This window comes from Pogona vitticeps, chromosome 8 (genome assembly GCF_051106095.1).
Source record: "Pogona vitticeps strain Pit_001003342236 chromosome 8, PviZW2.1, whole genome shotgun sequence".
NCBI classification, from domain to species: Eukaryota; Metazoa; Chordata; class Lepidosauria; order Squamata; family Agamidae; genus Pogona; species Pogona vitticeps.
In genome coordinates, this window is record NC_135790.1 from 16016725 (window position 1) to 16033632 (window position 16908).

The 16908-nt window shown below is 44.3% G+C and overlaps 1 protein-coding gene across 2 annotated transcripts in view; it reads left to right on the forward strand.

The window, feature by feature from the left end:
- The first annotated feature begins 7701 nt into the window (after positions 1 to 7701).
- Positions 7702 to 16908, forward strand: part of ROBO4 (roundabout guidance receptor 4) — a 136118-nt gene continuing 126911 nt past the window's right edge. The window contains exon 1 of one of the 2 annotated variants that reach the window (XM_078379799.1): positions 7702 to 9303. In XM_078379799.1, the coding sequence (XP_078235925.1) occupies positions 9123 to 9303 (181 nt within the window). In that variant the 5' untranslated portion in view covers positions 7702 to 9122. The remainder of the gene's footprint in view (positions 9304 to 16908) is intronic. The other variant, XM_072978813.2, reaches the window with a different exon arrangement.

Here is a 16908-nt window from a genome sequence, read left to right on the forward strand (position 1 = left end):
GACTACCTGCCTGCTAGGCAGGAGTGTGTCTCCTCAGTTCCCACTGAGCTGGGGTTCAACAGGTGAAAAACAAGTGGAGAGGAACAAACTATGTGCACCACACACACACAACCTTTGTGAGGCGACTGAGGAAAGGGGAAGGGGTGGCTCATTTAAAGGCCTTGCTCCAGTTGGGAGGAAGACATGGAGGCTCCCGTTGTTCTCCATCCTTGTCGTTTACAGTTGTGTTTCTGTCCTTAGTCAACAAGCATTGCAATCAACATGCAAAGGGAGCTATCTGCCTCCTTCCATCGTCTGGTCTCCTCATGTGAACAACGATAGTCTGAAGAGAAAAGTTCCCATTGTACATCGAGGTGGTTCTCATGGTGACAAAGCCTCAAAAACCAGTATCCCATATCACATGGAGTCACTCCTTATTAGGGGTGTAAATCCTCCCTTGGTGGATCTTCACACCCTAAACAAGAAACGGTGTGTTTCTCCTCTAGATGAGAAGGTGAGGGTTGTTTTATTTATTTTTTTCTCCCTAAAGACTGGTCTCAGAAGAAGCTTCATATTTGAAAAGCCTTTTTTTGTTGTTGTTTAAGCGTGCAATTGTTAAAACAATCCTAACTGCTCCCTTGTTGTTTTTAAGAAGTAGAAACTTCAGAAGGGTTGCTTTCCTCTTTGCAAGCAATCTGCCATTTTCTGATTAGGGTGCACGTTTTTGGAAAAGGAAAGGATGCTTAAGGTCTTGTGCACACCTTGTGCAGAGCAGAAAGGTGCACTGCCCCGACCCATTCCGTGCCCGAAGAAACAACACACTGATTGATTTGTACCACACATTGTCCCACACCTTTTCAGAGACACTATGATCTGATCCTTTTCTAGGATCCTGCCCATATTTTAGTGTTTCTGATTTTACAGGAGAACTCAATTGACATCCATGCAAATTGCAAGGCCAGATGACATACTGATAGTGCAGGACACAAGAACTTCTGGCCAGTTAGTGACCATTTACAGAAGTGGGTGCGCAGGTTTATTCTCTCTTCCCCCCCCCCTCCAATTTTCTAGCTGCCAGGGCAAAGCTCCCAGTGGCTTTCTAAAGCATCTGCTAGGAAGGGAGCGAGGAAGGGAATGGGAAAAGGTAATGCGCCTGGTCCTCTTTAATTCATTCATAAAAGATCCTTTCTTTCTCCTCTCTTCTTCCTGTTTTCTGAATCTGAAAGTGGTGGTGTTGTGGTGACAGTATAAATTGATGTAGCAGGAAAGGCAAGGAAAGTTCATTTCAAAGGTAAAGAGCATACTCTCCTTTGCCACAAACCCAGCATTTGAATTTTTCTATTTCTTTCCCTGCTTCTAACCAGAATTTATGAACACTGGATTTGACAGGAGGGATCCACAGATGTGCAGTTTCACCTAGTTCATGCCTCTTGGCTCTGTCCCATGGTCATCCTAGAACAGTGATGGCGAACCTATGGCATGCATGCCACAGCTGGCACACAGAGCCCTCTCTGTGGGCACCCGAGCCATAAGTCACCATGGATAAATACTTACCCATCCTCCGATCCCGGATTTCGGCACTCCCCTCTGCTGGTGCAGTGGTCCAGCGGAGGGGTGCAATGGTGACCATTACCAGTCTAGCCCAATGGGGAATTGGAGGACCAGTAAGTATTTATTTGTTAATATTGCCCATAGGAAAAAAAAAACAAGCATTTAATCCTTGCAGTGCAGTAGTAGTTGTTTTTTCTAAACTAAAACCTCAGCATTCGGGTTTTAAATTACATTATTGGCACTTTGAAATAAATAAGTAGATTTCGTGTTGCAGTTTAGACACTCAGGCTCAAAAAGGTTCACCAGCACTGCCCTAGAAGAACACAAATATCTTCAGTTTGTTTTGTTTTTCCAGATTAGTCCAAGACAATGCACATCTCTAGCTCAAGGGAGAGGAAAAACCCTGGTTTGTGTCTCGTTCTTGCATTGGGGGCGAGAACCCTTCTGGTTGTTTAGTATAGTGTGTAAACAATATCTGTCTTATGTGCCATTAAGTCAGAACTGACTGAAGGTAAGGGAGATAATTAAGAGTGGCTTCAGCATTGCTTCCCCTTCCCCGTAATGTTTCCATGGCCAAGTGGGGATTGGAACAGAAGACCCCTGAGACTTAGTACATCACTGTCTATACTGCACTGGCTAACCATTCAACATTTACTGCTTAGCTGCTGGACTTTTGAATCCCTTTCCTGATTCCCATTCGTTACTCTTCTTAGCATGTTGGAAACACCAGAGGTAGCAGCTCTAGAAAACTGATTAGCATTTTCAACAAAATCATACACAGGATTAAGTAGACCAAAATGGAAAGGTTAACAATGAGCATATACTAGGAATAGAGTCTATACTAGAGATGGGGGAATTCGTATATAAATACCCCCGCACAGGTGGACATAATGAGGGCCAAGGCCCCTGGGGGCAGACTGTCCCCTCACCTTACACTGTTGCCACGGGTTACGGGCTCCCTTCCTATCGCCGCTGTTCAACCCAGCAGAGGGGTTCATCCTCCTGCCTCCTGTCAGGAGTGGCTCGCAGACTGCAAGCTCCGGAGTGATAGGAAGGGAGCGCGAAGCCTGCAGCAACAGTGGAAGGTGACTGGACGGTCTGCCGCCAGGGGGCTGAACCCTCGTTATGTCCACCTGTATGGGGGTATTTGTATATGAATATGAATACATCCATCTCTAGTCTATACCAGGTGTCCCCAACCCCCAGGCCATGGACCAATCCAGGTCTGTGGCCTTGGAAGGACCAGGCTGGCGGGACAGTTAAATGGCAAGCAGGAGATGAGCGGCAAGCAAAGCTCTGCCTCCTGTCTGTGCGCTCCTATTGGTTTCTAAGCTGCTGCTGATCTAACACGAGGTGGAGCTTCAGTTGCAGCTCACCTTCCGTTCCTGCTCACCACTCATCTTTTTCTGACACAATACAGTTGTGCCCCACTTAACTATTGCCCCGCATTACGACGAATCTGCTTTACGACGATGTTTTTGCGATCGCAATTGCGATCGCAAAACAATGGTCTAAATGGGGGAAATTTCACTTAGCGATGATCGGTTCCCTGCTTCGGGAACCGATTTTAGCTTTACGACAATCAAAATCAGCTGATTGTCAGGTTTTCAAAATGGCCGCCGGGTGCTTAAAATGGCTCCCCACTGTGCTTAGGGATGTTTGTTTGTTTGTTTGTTTATTGTATTTTTAAAGGCAATGGATTTACCATATTGTGGCATGAGCTCTTTCTTACCTGATGTAAAACATGAGTACTTGCCCCCATCTTATGAAGAAATAGAAACTATTCAGAAAAACGTTTGTATTGCTTTGGCTCTTTAGGTCGAAGAGAAAAAGCAAGGAAAGTTCTTAACAGGTGAAGTCGTGAAGAGGTGAGCAAAAAAAGGGAGGCTATGGCTGGCTGAAAAAAAAAGAGAAAAAATAAATCCTAGGAACAGCCCAATACAAAACTGAAGGCCAAAGAAATGTAAATGCTTTTGTCAATAGTGTGCAGTGAAACTCCCACAAAGACTGTAAATCCTTCAGGGACTGACCTTCTTATTGTGTCTTATTAAGGGGGCCCCTGCATTGGGCACAGGGACAGAATGTTGGTGAAGTTCGGATAAAAGCAAAAATAAGCACTGTTTATGGCACTAGAGTAGAAATTTTGCCTCAAATGTATTATTAAGGGCCACAGCAGTGGTACAGTGCTGGTAATGCACTTTTGAGCTCTACTTTTGATGTATGTCAGAAGTGAGAGTCTAGGAGTCAGTGGGCTATATCTATGGCTTTCAATATCTTTCCAAATTGGGGGAAATTGGCTGAAAATGGAGAAACGTGTCCAACTCTTTGTGACCCCATGGACCAGAGCATGCCAGGCCCTCCTGGCTTCCACTGCCTCCCAGAGTTTGGTCAAATTCATGTTGGTTGCTTCGATGACACTGTCCAACCATCTGGTTCTCTGTCGTCCCCTTCTCCTCATGTCTTCACACTTTCCCAACATCAAGGTCTTTTCCAAGGAGTCTTCTCATGAGATGGCCAAAGTCTTGGAGCCTCACCTTCATGATCTGTCCTTCCAGTGAGCACTGATTGATTTCCTTCAGAATGGATAGGTTTGTTCTCCTTGCTGTCCAGGGGACTCTCAAGAGTCTCCTCCAGCACCACAATTCAAAAGCATCAATTCTTCAGCGGTCAGCCTTCTTTGTGGTCCAGCTCTCACTTCCATACATCGCTACTGGAAAAACCATAGCTTTGACTATGTGGACCTTTTTCAGCAAGGTGATGTCTCTGCTTTTTAAGATGCTGTCTAGGTCTGTCATCGGTTTCCTCCCATGATGCAGACATCTTTTAATTTCATGGCTGCTGTCACCATCTGCAGTGATCATGGAGCCCAAGAAAGTAAAATCTGTCACTGCCTCGATATCTTCCCCTTCTATTTGCCAAGAGGTGATGGGGCCAGTGGCCATGATCTTAGGTTTTTTTGATGTTGAGCTTCAAGACCATTTTTTGCGCTCTCCTCTTTCACCCTCATTAAGAGGTTCTTTAATTCCTCCTCACTTTCTGCCATCAGAGTGCTATCATCTACATATCGGAGGCTGTTGATATTTCTTCCGGCAATCTGAATTCCGGTTTGGGATTCATCCAGTCCTGCCTTTTGCATGATGTATTCTGCATATATGTTAAATAAGCAGGGAGACAATATAAAGCCTTGTCCATACTCCTTTCCCAATTTTGAACCAATCAGTTCTTCCATATTCAGTTCTAATTGTTCTTCCTGTCCAACGTATAGGTTTCTCATGAGATAGATAAGGTGGTCAGGCACCCCCATTTCTTTAAGAACTTCAGGATGTCAATGTTTATTCTCGCCATCTGCTGTTTGACCACATCCAGCTTACCAAGGTTCATAGATCTTACATTCCAGGTTCCTATGCAGTATTTTTCTTTCCAGCATCGGACTTTCCTTTCACTTCCAGGCACATCTGCAGCTGAGTGTCCTTTCAGCTTTGGCCCAACCACTTCATTAGCTCTGGAGCTACTTGTACTTGTCCTCCGCTCTTCCTCAGTAGCATGTTGGACGCCTTCCGACCTGAGGGTCCCATCTTCCAGCGTCATATCTTTTAGCCTTTTGTTTCTGATCATGGGGCATTCTTGGCAAAGATACTGGAGTGGCATTGCCATTTCCTACTCCAGGTGGATTGTGTTTAGTCAGAACTCTCCACTATGACCTGTCCGTCTTGGGTGTCCCTGCACGGCATAGCCCATAGCTTCTCTGGAATTTGTCAAGCCCCTTTGCCATGACAAGGCAGCAATCCGTGAAGGGGGTAAGTAATAATATATACAGTAGTTGGGATGACACATGACCATGGAGAGCCTTTAAATATATATAATCCTGTTTTTAAAGCTATCCAAATTGATTACTTTATTGAGTCCCACAGTCTAACTGCATTCTGTCATGTTCTTTTTTTTATCTGTCCTGAACCATTCCATTCCAGCAGGAGACCCTGGGCTTTACTGGGATGAGAGATGGAGAAGAAAAAGCCCTCGCTGTCTTACTTTCTCCACAGCATGCACAGCCATTAGCTGGCTGAACTCTTTCTGTCACCTCCTCCCCTCCTTCCTCCTGCTGAGGAATCAAGTTTTCCTGCAGTAACAGGAGATTGCAGCTCTAGAGCACTTCTGATCTGAAAGGACAACTAGGCTATAGCAAGAGGACCAGATGAGCTAGGTTCAAAGTTCATGAGACACCAGTTTTGCAGCTAGAATCTGATAGCATGTTTCCCCACAAGAGACTAAATTCCTCCAAAACTACTGGACTGCCTTTCCCATGGTTTGGCCTTTTGGATCTTGTTGGAATGCATCTCCCAGAATTCCTTACAGTATTCTGTAGTATGCGTCTGCATATCATATATTTCCATTTGGCTTGGCCGTTCTACTATTTGTGAGCAAGCAGCTTGAACCTGTGAGCATGAACAGATGGATAAGAATAACACTTGTCTGAATACAGAGGTAAATTTTCATCTCTACATATAAATTAGCAGAGACAAATTGTATGTAGAATGGTGTCCTTTTTTCAGTGTACTAATGTACTTTCTTCATAATAAATGACTCTCTCCTTCCTACCAGAGCTGCAGCATTATCTGTCTATGACACTGGGTCAGGGCTGGAGCAAACATTGCTTTACAGATAACTTCTGTTGTAAAAATACTGTAATGATCTAGAAAGACGACCAATGATGGAAGCCTACTTTTCATTGAGAAATTTTCTTACTCTTACGCTGTTGCTTCCATTACACTGACTCTCAACTCAACCTTAAGGAGAAGAAGGGCTCTAGTATTTAATCTTTAAAACAGGTTTGTCTTCAAAATGCCGGCCTCTCTGTATCCTGACAAGCCCCTGGAATGACCTGGGAATAGTCAAAGCTGGCCTTGTGTTGACCTCTTCATTTGATGCAATCCACCCGGACTAGAAGGTGTTGTAAAAAGAAAAGGAAGGGCCATCTTATGTCCACAGCTGCACTTGCAGTTCCCACGTTCATCATGTTAGGGAAGGTCTTTGAGGAAAGAACAAGGTCTTGAGGTTGAGTGCCTAGCATCTATAAATGAAAGGCAACAGCTCCATGCTGATGGCAACCTTTGACACTGGTGAACATCTATCATTCGCTCTGATTGGCAATAGTAGTTGAACTCATCAGAAACATGAAGTATGATTGGTAGAAGCCACTGTGCAATCGCTTGTTCTCAATCATTTATTCTAGGGTCTCTTAACAAAACACACACACATACACACCCTGGGAGCACGACTATGATTTTAAAAGCTGATTAATGGACCATCCATGTAACTCACTTGATACACAGCTCCCTACTGATTCCAACTGACTCTTTGGACAGTGAATATGACTGAAGTATGGGAGGGAACAGGCTCCATCAAACAAATGTCCACTCAATTTCCTAGCAGCTGGAGTAGGTTGGAATGAGATGGGATGAACAGCTACAAGAGCTGCAAGGACCCAAAGGAGAGGATGGAGTGAGATGGCAATATCTCAGAGCAATGCTGATGTGTGATGGAGGAATAGGAGCAACTCTAGCGTAATTTCACATTATGCCATGTAAGCTACTTGGGAATTCTTTAAGATGACAAGGAAGCAGGGACATTCAGGTACCCAGTCAACAAAATGAGCAGAATAGCTGTCCCCAATATACTGTATTAGGACTGGCTTAACCCTTTTCAATGTAAGTGAAGGAATGCACTTTAGCATGTAGAACACCAGGCCCTGTGCACAGATATACACCCCAGTAAGACCTAATGTGGGCACTTGCTCTGCTCTGCAGAGAACAGTCTCCCAGTCCTACAACTATTGTGTACTCATTATGCTTGCGCAGTTCCCTTCTACAAGCAGCTGTCTGGCAACTGAGGGAAACAGGCTGATAGACTGGATGGACCTCTAGACACAATTCCAGAACTCAGGAGCATTCTATTTTGACATGTATTTATTTATTTTGTATCCTACCTTTGTCCCAACCTAGTGCCCAGAACCAGTTTACAAAATTTTGGACTACATTTCCCCAGGATTGTGCTGTTGGTCATGCTCTTCGGAGGCTGCTGGGAGTCGTGATCCAAAACAGTAACTTTCCTGAGCTCTGATCCAATCCAACAATCCAATCTTCATATGTTTTTAGCTGTTTTAAGCATGGATGGGCCTAAAGGAGAAAGAGGAAGAGCAAAGGGATATATCTGTATGCACTGGCTTGTGTTGGAAGGAGAGTTGTGGGCTGTGCTCCTGGTAAAACAGAACTGGATGGCATTGGTGCATTTGTGACTTCTTTGGTGAGAGTTGGAGGAAGGCTGTACTTAATTAGGAGATACAAAATGGGGCAGAGAGGGAGGGAGGGGTGCACAGCATGGCCAATAAGTGGTAGGAATGATAGATGGCTTGTGTGTTCGAGAGTTAAATGGGAACAAATGTCTTTAGGTCTAATTATGTTTGTTAAATCTGTTTGAGTCAATTAAAAAAAGACTCAGAAAACAAGAAAAAGGAAGGGTGGGGTGGTGAGCAGAAGCGCCCAGAAAGGAAGGTGCAACAAGGCCAACAATGAAGACATTGGGATTTTCTGCACCGAAATGATGAAATAATTGGTGCTAGCGCAATAAATGTAATTGTAACCGTCTCCAGCGCATTGTGCTTTTTGTGACAAATGAAAATGTTGCAGGCCCCCTTCAAGGCGCACAGTTTCCCCGGCCAGGTTGACAAAGGAGCAGCCGACAAGCGGTTAAATCTATCAGGGGATGGTCCATTTTGTTTGAAAACGGTCTTTTCTCTCCACCCTTGCACCCCCTTTGCAAAGTGGTGAGCCTTCTTTTATGCAGTCAATCTTCCCTCACCAGGATGGCTGGAACTCAACCTCTCCTTGCCTGTTCCCTAAAAGAGAGAGGGAGGCAGAGAGAGGGAGGAAGGGAAAGAGAGGGAGAGTGATGGCATTTTTCATGGAGGGCAATAAAAAAAAAGGGGGTGTATTGGCGGAGCGAAGGATGGGGATGCGGGGGGCATTAAAATGAGAGATGTCGGCCCTTCAGGAAGGAAACCACAAAGAATGTTTCCCTTTTCTTCATTGATCGTTTAATTTAGTTCTTCACAATATTGTGGGGGGCGGAAAGAAAGGGACCCTTGGACAGAACTGCCCCCCCTCCCTGCCTTCTGATGCCACAGATGGTGCAGGGAAGCAGCCCGCGCACAGCATGGGGCCTATATGCTTTCCTCCCCCATTGTTCGCCCAGTTAAAAAAGAAGGGGACAAAATACAAAAGCAGTTGGAAAACATGCTTAATAACAAATTCCAAATAATTTCCCAAACAGAGGGGCTTGAGCTAAACAGAAGGGAGAGCAGTGCAAGCAAGGGGGGGGGGGGGAGAGAAAGAGACAGAAGGGGAGGGGGACCCAAACTTGCCCTTGAGGCTTCTTGGGCATTTGGACAAGAGTCTCTTTTGGATTCCTTGAATGCTACCAGAGGGGAGTTAAGGATTTTTTCCCCCTCCTGAGCCAGCCATCTCTCTCTCCCTCTCCCTCTCTCCCTCTTCCTCTCTCTGTGTGTGTCCCCCTTGGCACTTTTTCCTCTGTACAGGATGCTGCCTGGGGTTCTCCTGTTGTGTTTTGCATCCCTCCCCTGGATTTGGGGCGCTCAGAGATGTCAATGCCGCTGCACCTGCCCGGCCGAGCAAGTGGAAAAGGCCCTGCAGGTGCCACGTAGGCAGACGCGGCAGCTGCGGCACAACCACCAACTTAGGCAAAGGCACAGGCTAAGAGGTAAGATAACCTCATCCCTTCCTCTTCCTCCTCAACTATCCAGGTATATCTGAAAGGGCAACAGTCCGGAGTGGACATGCTATGCAGGCATTGTACCTCTCACACCTGATGCAGCCTGCTTGGCATCCTCATTTGCTTCGAGGTTTTCACAATCCTATGGGATGCTCTCAGAGTTAAGGATGGTCATGGCATTACTGTTGTTCCACTGTTTAATCAGCCAGCGGTTTCTGGAAGTGATGATTTGGGTGGTTTGGGAGGGGTGAGATACAGGAGGAGAACTGATGCCCTCCATAGAGAAGGCCCTAAGTTCAGTTGCCAAAATTTCCAGGCAGAGCTAGGGTAGAATCCTGCATGGAATCCTGAAGAGCTGCTGCCAGTCAAAGTCAACAAAAATTGGGCAAGAGATACCGAAGGTCAGACTCAGGAAAAAGCAGCTTTCTATAAGGTCAAGCCAGTGGGATAATCATTTATGTGCAGATTTATGAAACTGCTCGGTACCTTGTTTTTGCTCTGTAATGCAGGAATAGCTTTGCTTAACATCAAAACTTGGGACAAACAGAGGAGTGGGGAAATACATCCAAACAGAGTAGCCATTGGTGAGGAGAAGATTTTTTTTTTTTTGCATGTTGTCAGTGGTTTTGCACAATTCAAGGTGGATTGTAAGGCTTTGAACCGAAGAGAAAAAAGCAGGAAAGACTAGGTGTGCAAAGCCCGATGCATTAGGAAAAATGAAACAAAACCCAAATATGGGGCATGGGGGGAATAACCTTTGGTGACCACAATGATGGTCCCTAATGCCTGGCTCTACCCAGAGGTAAAGGTAAGGCAGTCCCCTTTGGCAACAGGCCATGAAAGCGCAACAAATTCCCACTTACTTGTTTTATTATTGCTTTTTTTGTTGTGGTGGTGGTGGTGCTTGTTGAATTTTCCCTCATGTTTTTTTTTAATCATGCCCCTTGACTAGGGTGGGTGGAAGAGCTGTTTGCTGCTTTGCCTCAGACTGCAAAATGCCTCGGGTCAACCCTTGGCACTGTTGGGCAACCCCTGTTCATTACCAGGAGAACTTTCTGGACAAAAACACTCCAGTGAATTTGTGCCCAACCAAGTAAAATTTGTGGCATTTAATGGAAAGATGGCACTCGGTACCTCTTCATATCATTATTAGCAGCAGCTTCCAACTGGCGGATGCCTCGTGGGGCTTTGCTTCACCGCAATTTGCAGAAAACATTACATCCTCCTTCCGTTTCCAGACAAAATCCTGAATATAAATACTTTTTTCTTTTTAGAGAGCTCTCCATGTAGATATACAAAGTGATAGTGTTTCTTTTAAAGACTTTCTATTCAAAAGATTTCTTAAATGAAACTGCTGTTGCGAGTGCTGTACTTGTGTGTACAGAAAAATGGAGAGGCAGGTATTATTTCACTGCTTGGAAGAAAGAACAAGATTTGTGTGTGCATGTCCGTATGCCTTGTAATATTTGTGGTGGTGATAGAGCTGTATTCCCTATAACACCCTATCATTTCCTAGAGGTCACCTCTCTGATCTGAAAAAAAAATAAAGAGACGGCTGTGCCTCTGTTCTTTCCTGTCCTGGTTTCTTTGGATGCTGTCACCAAATCCTCAAATGCTCTGAATTAGGATGAAGCAGGATGACTATTGGTGGGGATAGGCGTTATTTGTTTCTGTTTCATAAGCCCCTGAATATTATCAGATGGAGCCAGATTAAATTAATTCAACTGATACCCTTGCTAAGGATGAGGCCATCAGTGGCTGCTGGTTTTAAGGACTACAGGTTATGCCCGGTATTGGAAAGAAACAGTATGCCTCTATATGCCAGCTGCTGGGGAAAATGCGCAACAGGGCCCCCTGTTAGTGTGAAGTGAACGCCAGACGTGACAGGCTTTCGGTCTGATCCATCATGGCTCGTATGTTCTTAAATGTAATGGCTTTGGCCAATATCCTGTTGCTTTGCCTGACTGTGAAAAGGCAGGCTGCATTTTGCATGCCTATTCTCCTCTTGCTTGGGAGGCTGATTGCAAAACTGGTTGTGCGATTGCTCACAAGACAAGGGCCTGTTGGATCAGGGAAATGCTTATGCAACTTCCCTTCTGTTTTAAACAGGATGCTCGCTGTTATGTTCCCTGGATTTCAAGAATGACTACATTCAATCAACTTAATCTGGATCCCACCATACAATTAGGAAAAAAATGTGATTAATTTTGTGGTGTCTTAATGGTGCTTTCAATTACATCAATGCTAAATAAGCAGACTGCTGACCACGATGAAGTATGATGAATTGCACAACTTTTTTGTGTGGTGTGTTGAATACAGAATTGGATTTGCAGTGGATTTCCTGCCACAAGATGTGGTGATGATTACTAGCTGAAAGGGCCGGGGCATGGATGGGTGTCAGAGGGACAAGGATGAGGGATCTGTCAACAACAATTTGCAGTTACTCCTAAATGGAACCTTCCATGTGCAAAAAATAGTGTCTCTGGGGTCATGCCACATGAGAGAGAGGGGGCTGTTGGACCCAGTCCGGGAAGGCTCTTGATGCATTCTTAGGCAACCTGACCTTGATGATAAAGAAACCTTTTTTGAGGCCCTGGTCACATGAGGGGAATGTTCCCTAGCTTTTCCCCTGGTCACATGATGCAGTGTCAAGATCAAGACATTTTCCTGGATAGCAATATGACTGCAAAACATTTCACTACCACCAGGAGAGTTTATTTATTTATTTTATTTATTTATTCTATTTATATCCTGCCTATCTGGTCGATATGACCACTCTAGGCGGCTTACAAAATCATAATACAGTAATACAATAATAATAATAATTTAAAAAGAGTTGTGTTATTTTGTACCTTTGCTGCACCGGTGCATTCCTTACCGGGATTGCCTGTCTGCATGACCTGACCTGCTTCTTTTCAGAATCGAAGCCGGGAAGGTGGCCACCATTACTGAGGCACACATATATATTTTTTTAAAAATTGGTGCCCGATACATTGACACATTGGTAAAAGTATGTTAAGGGAGGGGGCTTCTGCCATTATATTACTGATGAATAATTTTTTAAAATTTCTGTGGGAAGATACATTGAAATGTCGGTATGCCAATGTCACGTGTGTGTGTGTGTGTGTGTGTGTGTGTGTGTGTGTGTGTGTGTGTGTGTGTGTGTGTGTGTGTGTGTGTGTGTGCCATGCGTGTGTGCGTGCGCGTGCGCGAATCCATGTGCAAATCCCCCCAGTGTTCACTTCTGTTGCTACTAGAATGAAAGAGGCTGGATATGAGAGCTATGGGTGGATGGGGGAGGAGAAAAACTGTCCAGAGGGGAGGCAGACTTAAGTATGTTCGCCCAGTCATACACTTTAGAGGGAGCCTTGTTTCTGATCTATCAATGTCTCAATAAACATTATTTAATAATTATATAATATATTATATAAATAATCTTTATGGGAATATTGATTTTTATATATAATATATATATATAAATCAAGGAGCTAAATTGCCCCTTGAAGCCAGAGGCAAAATATACTGGTACCATGGTGTAGCCAGCCACAACGATTTAAATAAGGGGAAGTAAACTGGTACTGCTAAAATTTCTTGGGACATTCCTATTGGGATGTAAACCACATGGCCATGATTCAATACAACAGAGGTATGGAAAGTATCGGAAGAAGTGGAAAACATTTTCCTCATGTGACCAGGGCCTCAGTTTGTTCAAAAACGAAGCAAGCCCATCCCTATGCTATAATGCCTCCAAAGAGGTTGAAGATATATCTATTCATAAAAGTCACTCACTGGAGGAAGGTGGGAGGGCATTATGTTATAAATAACTCCTCCGAAACGAATGCACACTAGTTAGAAACACAGGAGATTTTACCATAGAAGAGCTAGACAAATGTTGTCTGATGTGGCTGACAGCGACTCTGTGGGGTCTCCAGCAGAGGTCTTTCCCACTAGCTGCTACCTCATCCTTTGAACTACTCCTTAATGTAATGTACTTGTTTCTTACCTTTCCCCACAAAAGAGACCCAAGGCTACATGGAATCCAAATCTGGGGATTTTGTGCATGGAAAGCACATGGGCTGTCGTTAAACTTTGGTCACATTTAAAAATGTCCAATTCCCCCAGCGGTGCTCTTTATGCCACGTCCTACTGGGTGATGCCAGTCATGCCCAACATCATTTACTCCGCCCATCAACAGCCATCTAGGTTAGCAGGCTTAGGTCTTCCCCAGTACCAGCACTCTGATATTTTGTTTTTAAACTAAATAGTGCCAGAGATTGTATGTGGGACCTTCTGCATGCACTTGACCACAGCCCTCTCTAGTCACAAAAGAGTCCAATCAAGAAGGGGTGCCCCCTCATGGAACTTGTCATGGGTGCCTGCCATGGAAAGGGTGCACACCTAGAAAACATGGGCGAGATCCAGTGGAAGGCATTTGTTTGCAAACCTCTGCTTTCAATAGGAATGCTTGGATTTTCATTTAGACCACGGGGCCTAGAGAGTGCTTCCTGTTGGCTGGAAGGCACTGCCAAGGTTTCACAGTTTTGCTAGATTCGTATGAGGGCTATGGCAAACAAAATCATTCCTAGTGCTCACAATGTCAGAGCGGGGATGGGACACTCAAGTTCTGGGGTCACATTGCCCCTCCTGGGATCTCTGTCTGACCTACTAGCCTTCCTCAGATGGTCTTCCCAGGACACCAAACATCTTGGAGTTTCCTATCCTGATATTTTGTAGGTTTTCCCCACCACCACCAAGATTTTAAATAGCAAAACTGTCTTTCTTAAGCCTCATTACTGGTCAGTAGGAGCTTTCAGATACACTATGCTAATATTTTAGGGCCCTGTAATTTCACCTTTGCTCCCTCCCATCAGTAAGACCGGGTCCCAAAGAACTTTCCAGAACCTGAATTTGGCCCTCCCACTTTCTGCGTATTAAAAAAAAAAGGTGAAGCGGATGGAGCCTGTTGCTTTTAGTATAAGTCTTGGCTGGAGTGGCTTATATCATGTGGTAAATTTCATTCTTCAGATATCTGATAAAGTAAGGAATTGTAAACATGATTGTTTACAACAATGCCCTTCAGCACAAGAGAGAGTTCTGCTTCAAAATCCAATTAAAAGACAATGTGTTTGGTCTGTGCCTTTGGTGAATTCAATTGATCGATTAAATCAGTTCAGCTTGCCAAGATCTTAAGCCAGCAAATGGAAGAGTTCTTGTACAGTCTGCATAAGTGGCAAAACCAAGTGTTTTCTCTGTCACTCTATATAATGACAGCAGAGACCTGGCTGGCATATTTGTTGATTTGCTTGCCATCGGTATATATAAAGCTCATCCTGAATCCAGATTTTTGCTGTCTTTTGTAATTCTCACTCAAATAACGAGTGTGGGATTTCCAGTATTCAGGGGTCTCATTTAGGGAAGGGAGAAGACTGCAGAATCAGCTATGTTGCTGGATAGCACACCAAGGGCAAAGTCCAGTAATTAGTTCCAGTGAGAATAGATCCATTGAGTGGATTGGATTTACTGTACTTATTTTCAGAAGTTTCATTCATTCAGTAGGCATACTGCACAGTTGGGTAATCTTGAGAGATCTAGAAGCTATATTCCTTGCCCCAAGGTGATACGGGCTCCTCAAAACATGGTAAATGTTTGAGTCAATTATAGTGGTGCCCCGCATAGCGACGTTAATCTGTTCCAGTATTAACGATGCTATCCGGATTTGTCGCTATGGGGGGGACCCCATAGGAACGCATTAAACTCAGTTTAATGCGTTGCTATGGGGGAAAAACTCACCGGTAAGTGAAGATTCCCCCATCCGGCTGCCATTTTCGCTGCCCGGTAAGCGAGGGCAGGGCGCGAAAACGCTGCAGGCGGCCATTTTGCTGATCCGGCGGCCATTGTGGAACCGCAGATCAGCTGTTTTCTAAACATTGCAATGCGATGTTTAGCCTGTCTAAACATCGGAAGGCGATCACATTAGCGATTGCAAAAAACGCGTCGCTATGCGAATTCGTCGTTAAATGGTGCACTCGTTATGCAAGGCACGACTGTATTTTACATTTCATTTATTTTTGTTTGGTGTGTGGAGTGCAGGGCAGTGTAAGCTGCTCATCCCTGGTTTACTAGATCTACTGTGGGTGGGACTAACAACTGGATGTCAACATTCACACTGCCCTTTGTACATAAAGTTTGGCATCCTTTTTCTTGCTACCAACATGGGCATGGTATTGTGCAGCAACATCCGGCCATTTCCTGGTGTTTGTGAATACAGAAGCATAATATCCCACATTCATAAACTGGAGGGTTTTTTTAAAGAATTGAATAAATATTTGTAGACATTTCTCCTGATATACCAGTTTTTGTAAGCACCTAATTGATGCCTCTTTGTCTGCAATTTCAACTCATGCAGACATTTTCATACTTTTTAAAAAACAAAATAATTGCAGATTTCAGAGAAGTGTAAAAAATGAAGGATAACTGTATTCTGATTCCTGCATTCGTTCAGACAATTTAAAGCAACTTGTATCATCCACCAAACAAATTCTAATTCCTTCGTTCATAGAGAGAACCCTGTTGGGGGGGCATTCCTGTACACTCTAATGAATGGGCGTAGGTAGGGTCTGAATTAATATTTTCATGTCTTTTTACAAATAGTAAATTCTTGCCTTTGCTAGATATATTCAAGACTCTTAAGTACAGAAAGCAAGCCTAGCATGGTGTGTGAATACAGAACGAATCTTTGTGAAGCACAGGATTGGAAGGAAGGAACATTCATGTGACTTTCAGGAAAGAAATCTGATTCTTTCCCATCTGACTTTCGGAAATCAATAGAAGGCTGTGATATCATGTCTGTCCATGAGCCCAGGCTATGGATACGTAGCTGCTCTGGCCCTAATTCTTTGCCCGTCTTGTATTGCTTTGCAGCCAATAGGACACACTGAGCCACTGCACTTTGAGAATGTGAGGGCTTTAAGTTGCAAGCCTTATACAGTAGCTGCCACTCCTGTGCTTGAGGGGCTATAGGTTTGGCTATATCATGGCATCATTGAGCATAGCTGGAGTGCAACATCAAAGGATTTCACTGCCAGCCTATTCTTCCTAAGAGGCTCTTGGCTTCCCATCCACTGGTAACCCCGATGCATTGCCTTTCTCCTCCAACACAGACATGAGTTTTCTGCAAGAAGGGGTGGTATCTTCTGATCATGCCTAGTGGTAGTTCATATCGGAAGTCTCCATCAGCTGCAAGGGCCACTTCAAAGCAACTGAAAGACTGTGCGTGAACAGGCGAATCCACACCCTCGTATTGAGAGAACTAGTGGCCCATGCAGATGTTGTTCAAGGCAATGCAGTTGTGTCTTCATGCAGTCAAATATTCAACAGTGTGCATTTCAGAACAAGGATAATAGAAACACAGGACAAAAACATACATCTGTGCATGCTTAGCCATATTCCAAGACAGCCAGTCTTTATTGTTTTGACCACTTGGTCATCCAACTTCCAGAAATTTAAAACATAGGTATAAATATAAATATATACACAAGCTTGGTGCCAGCTGAACATCCACAGAGCTAGCAAATTAAAATGTACAAATACAAA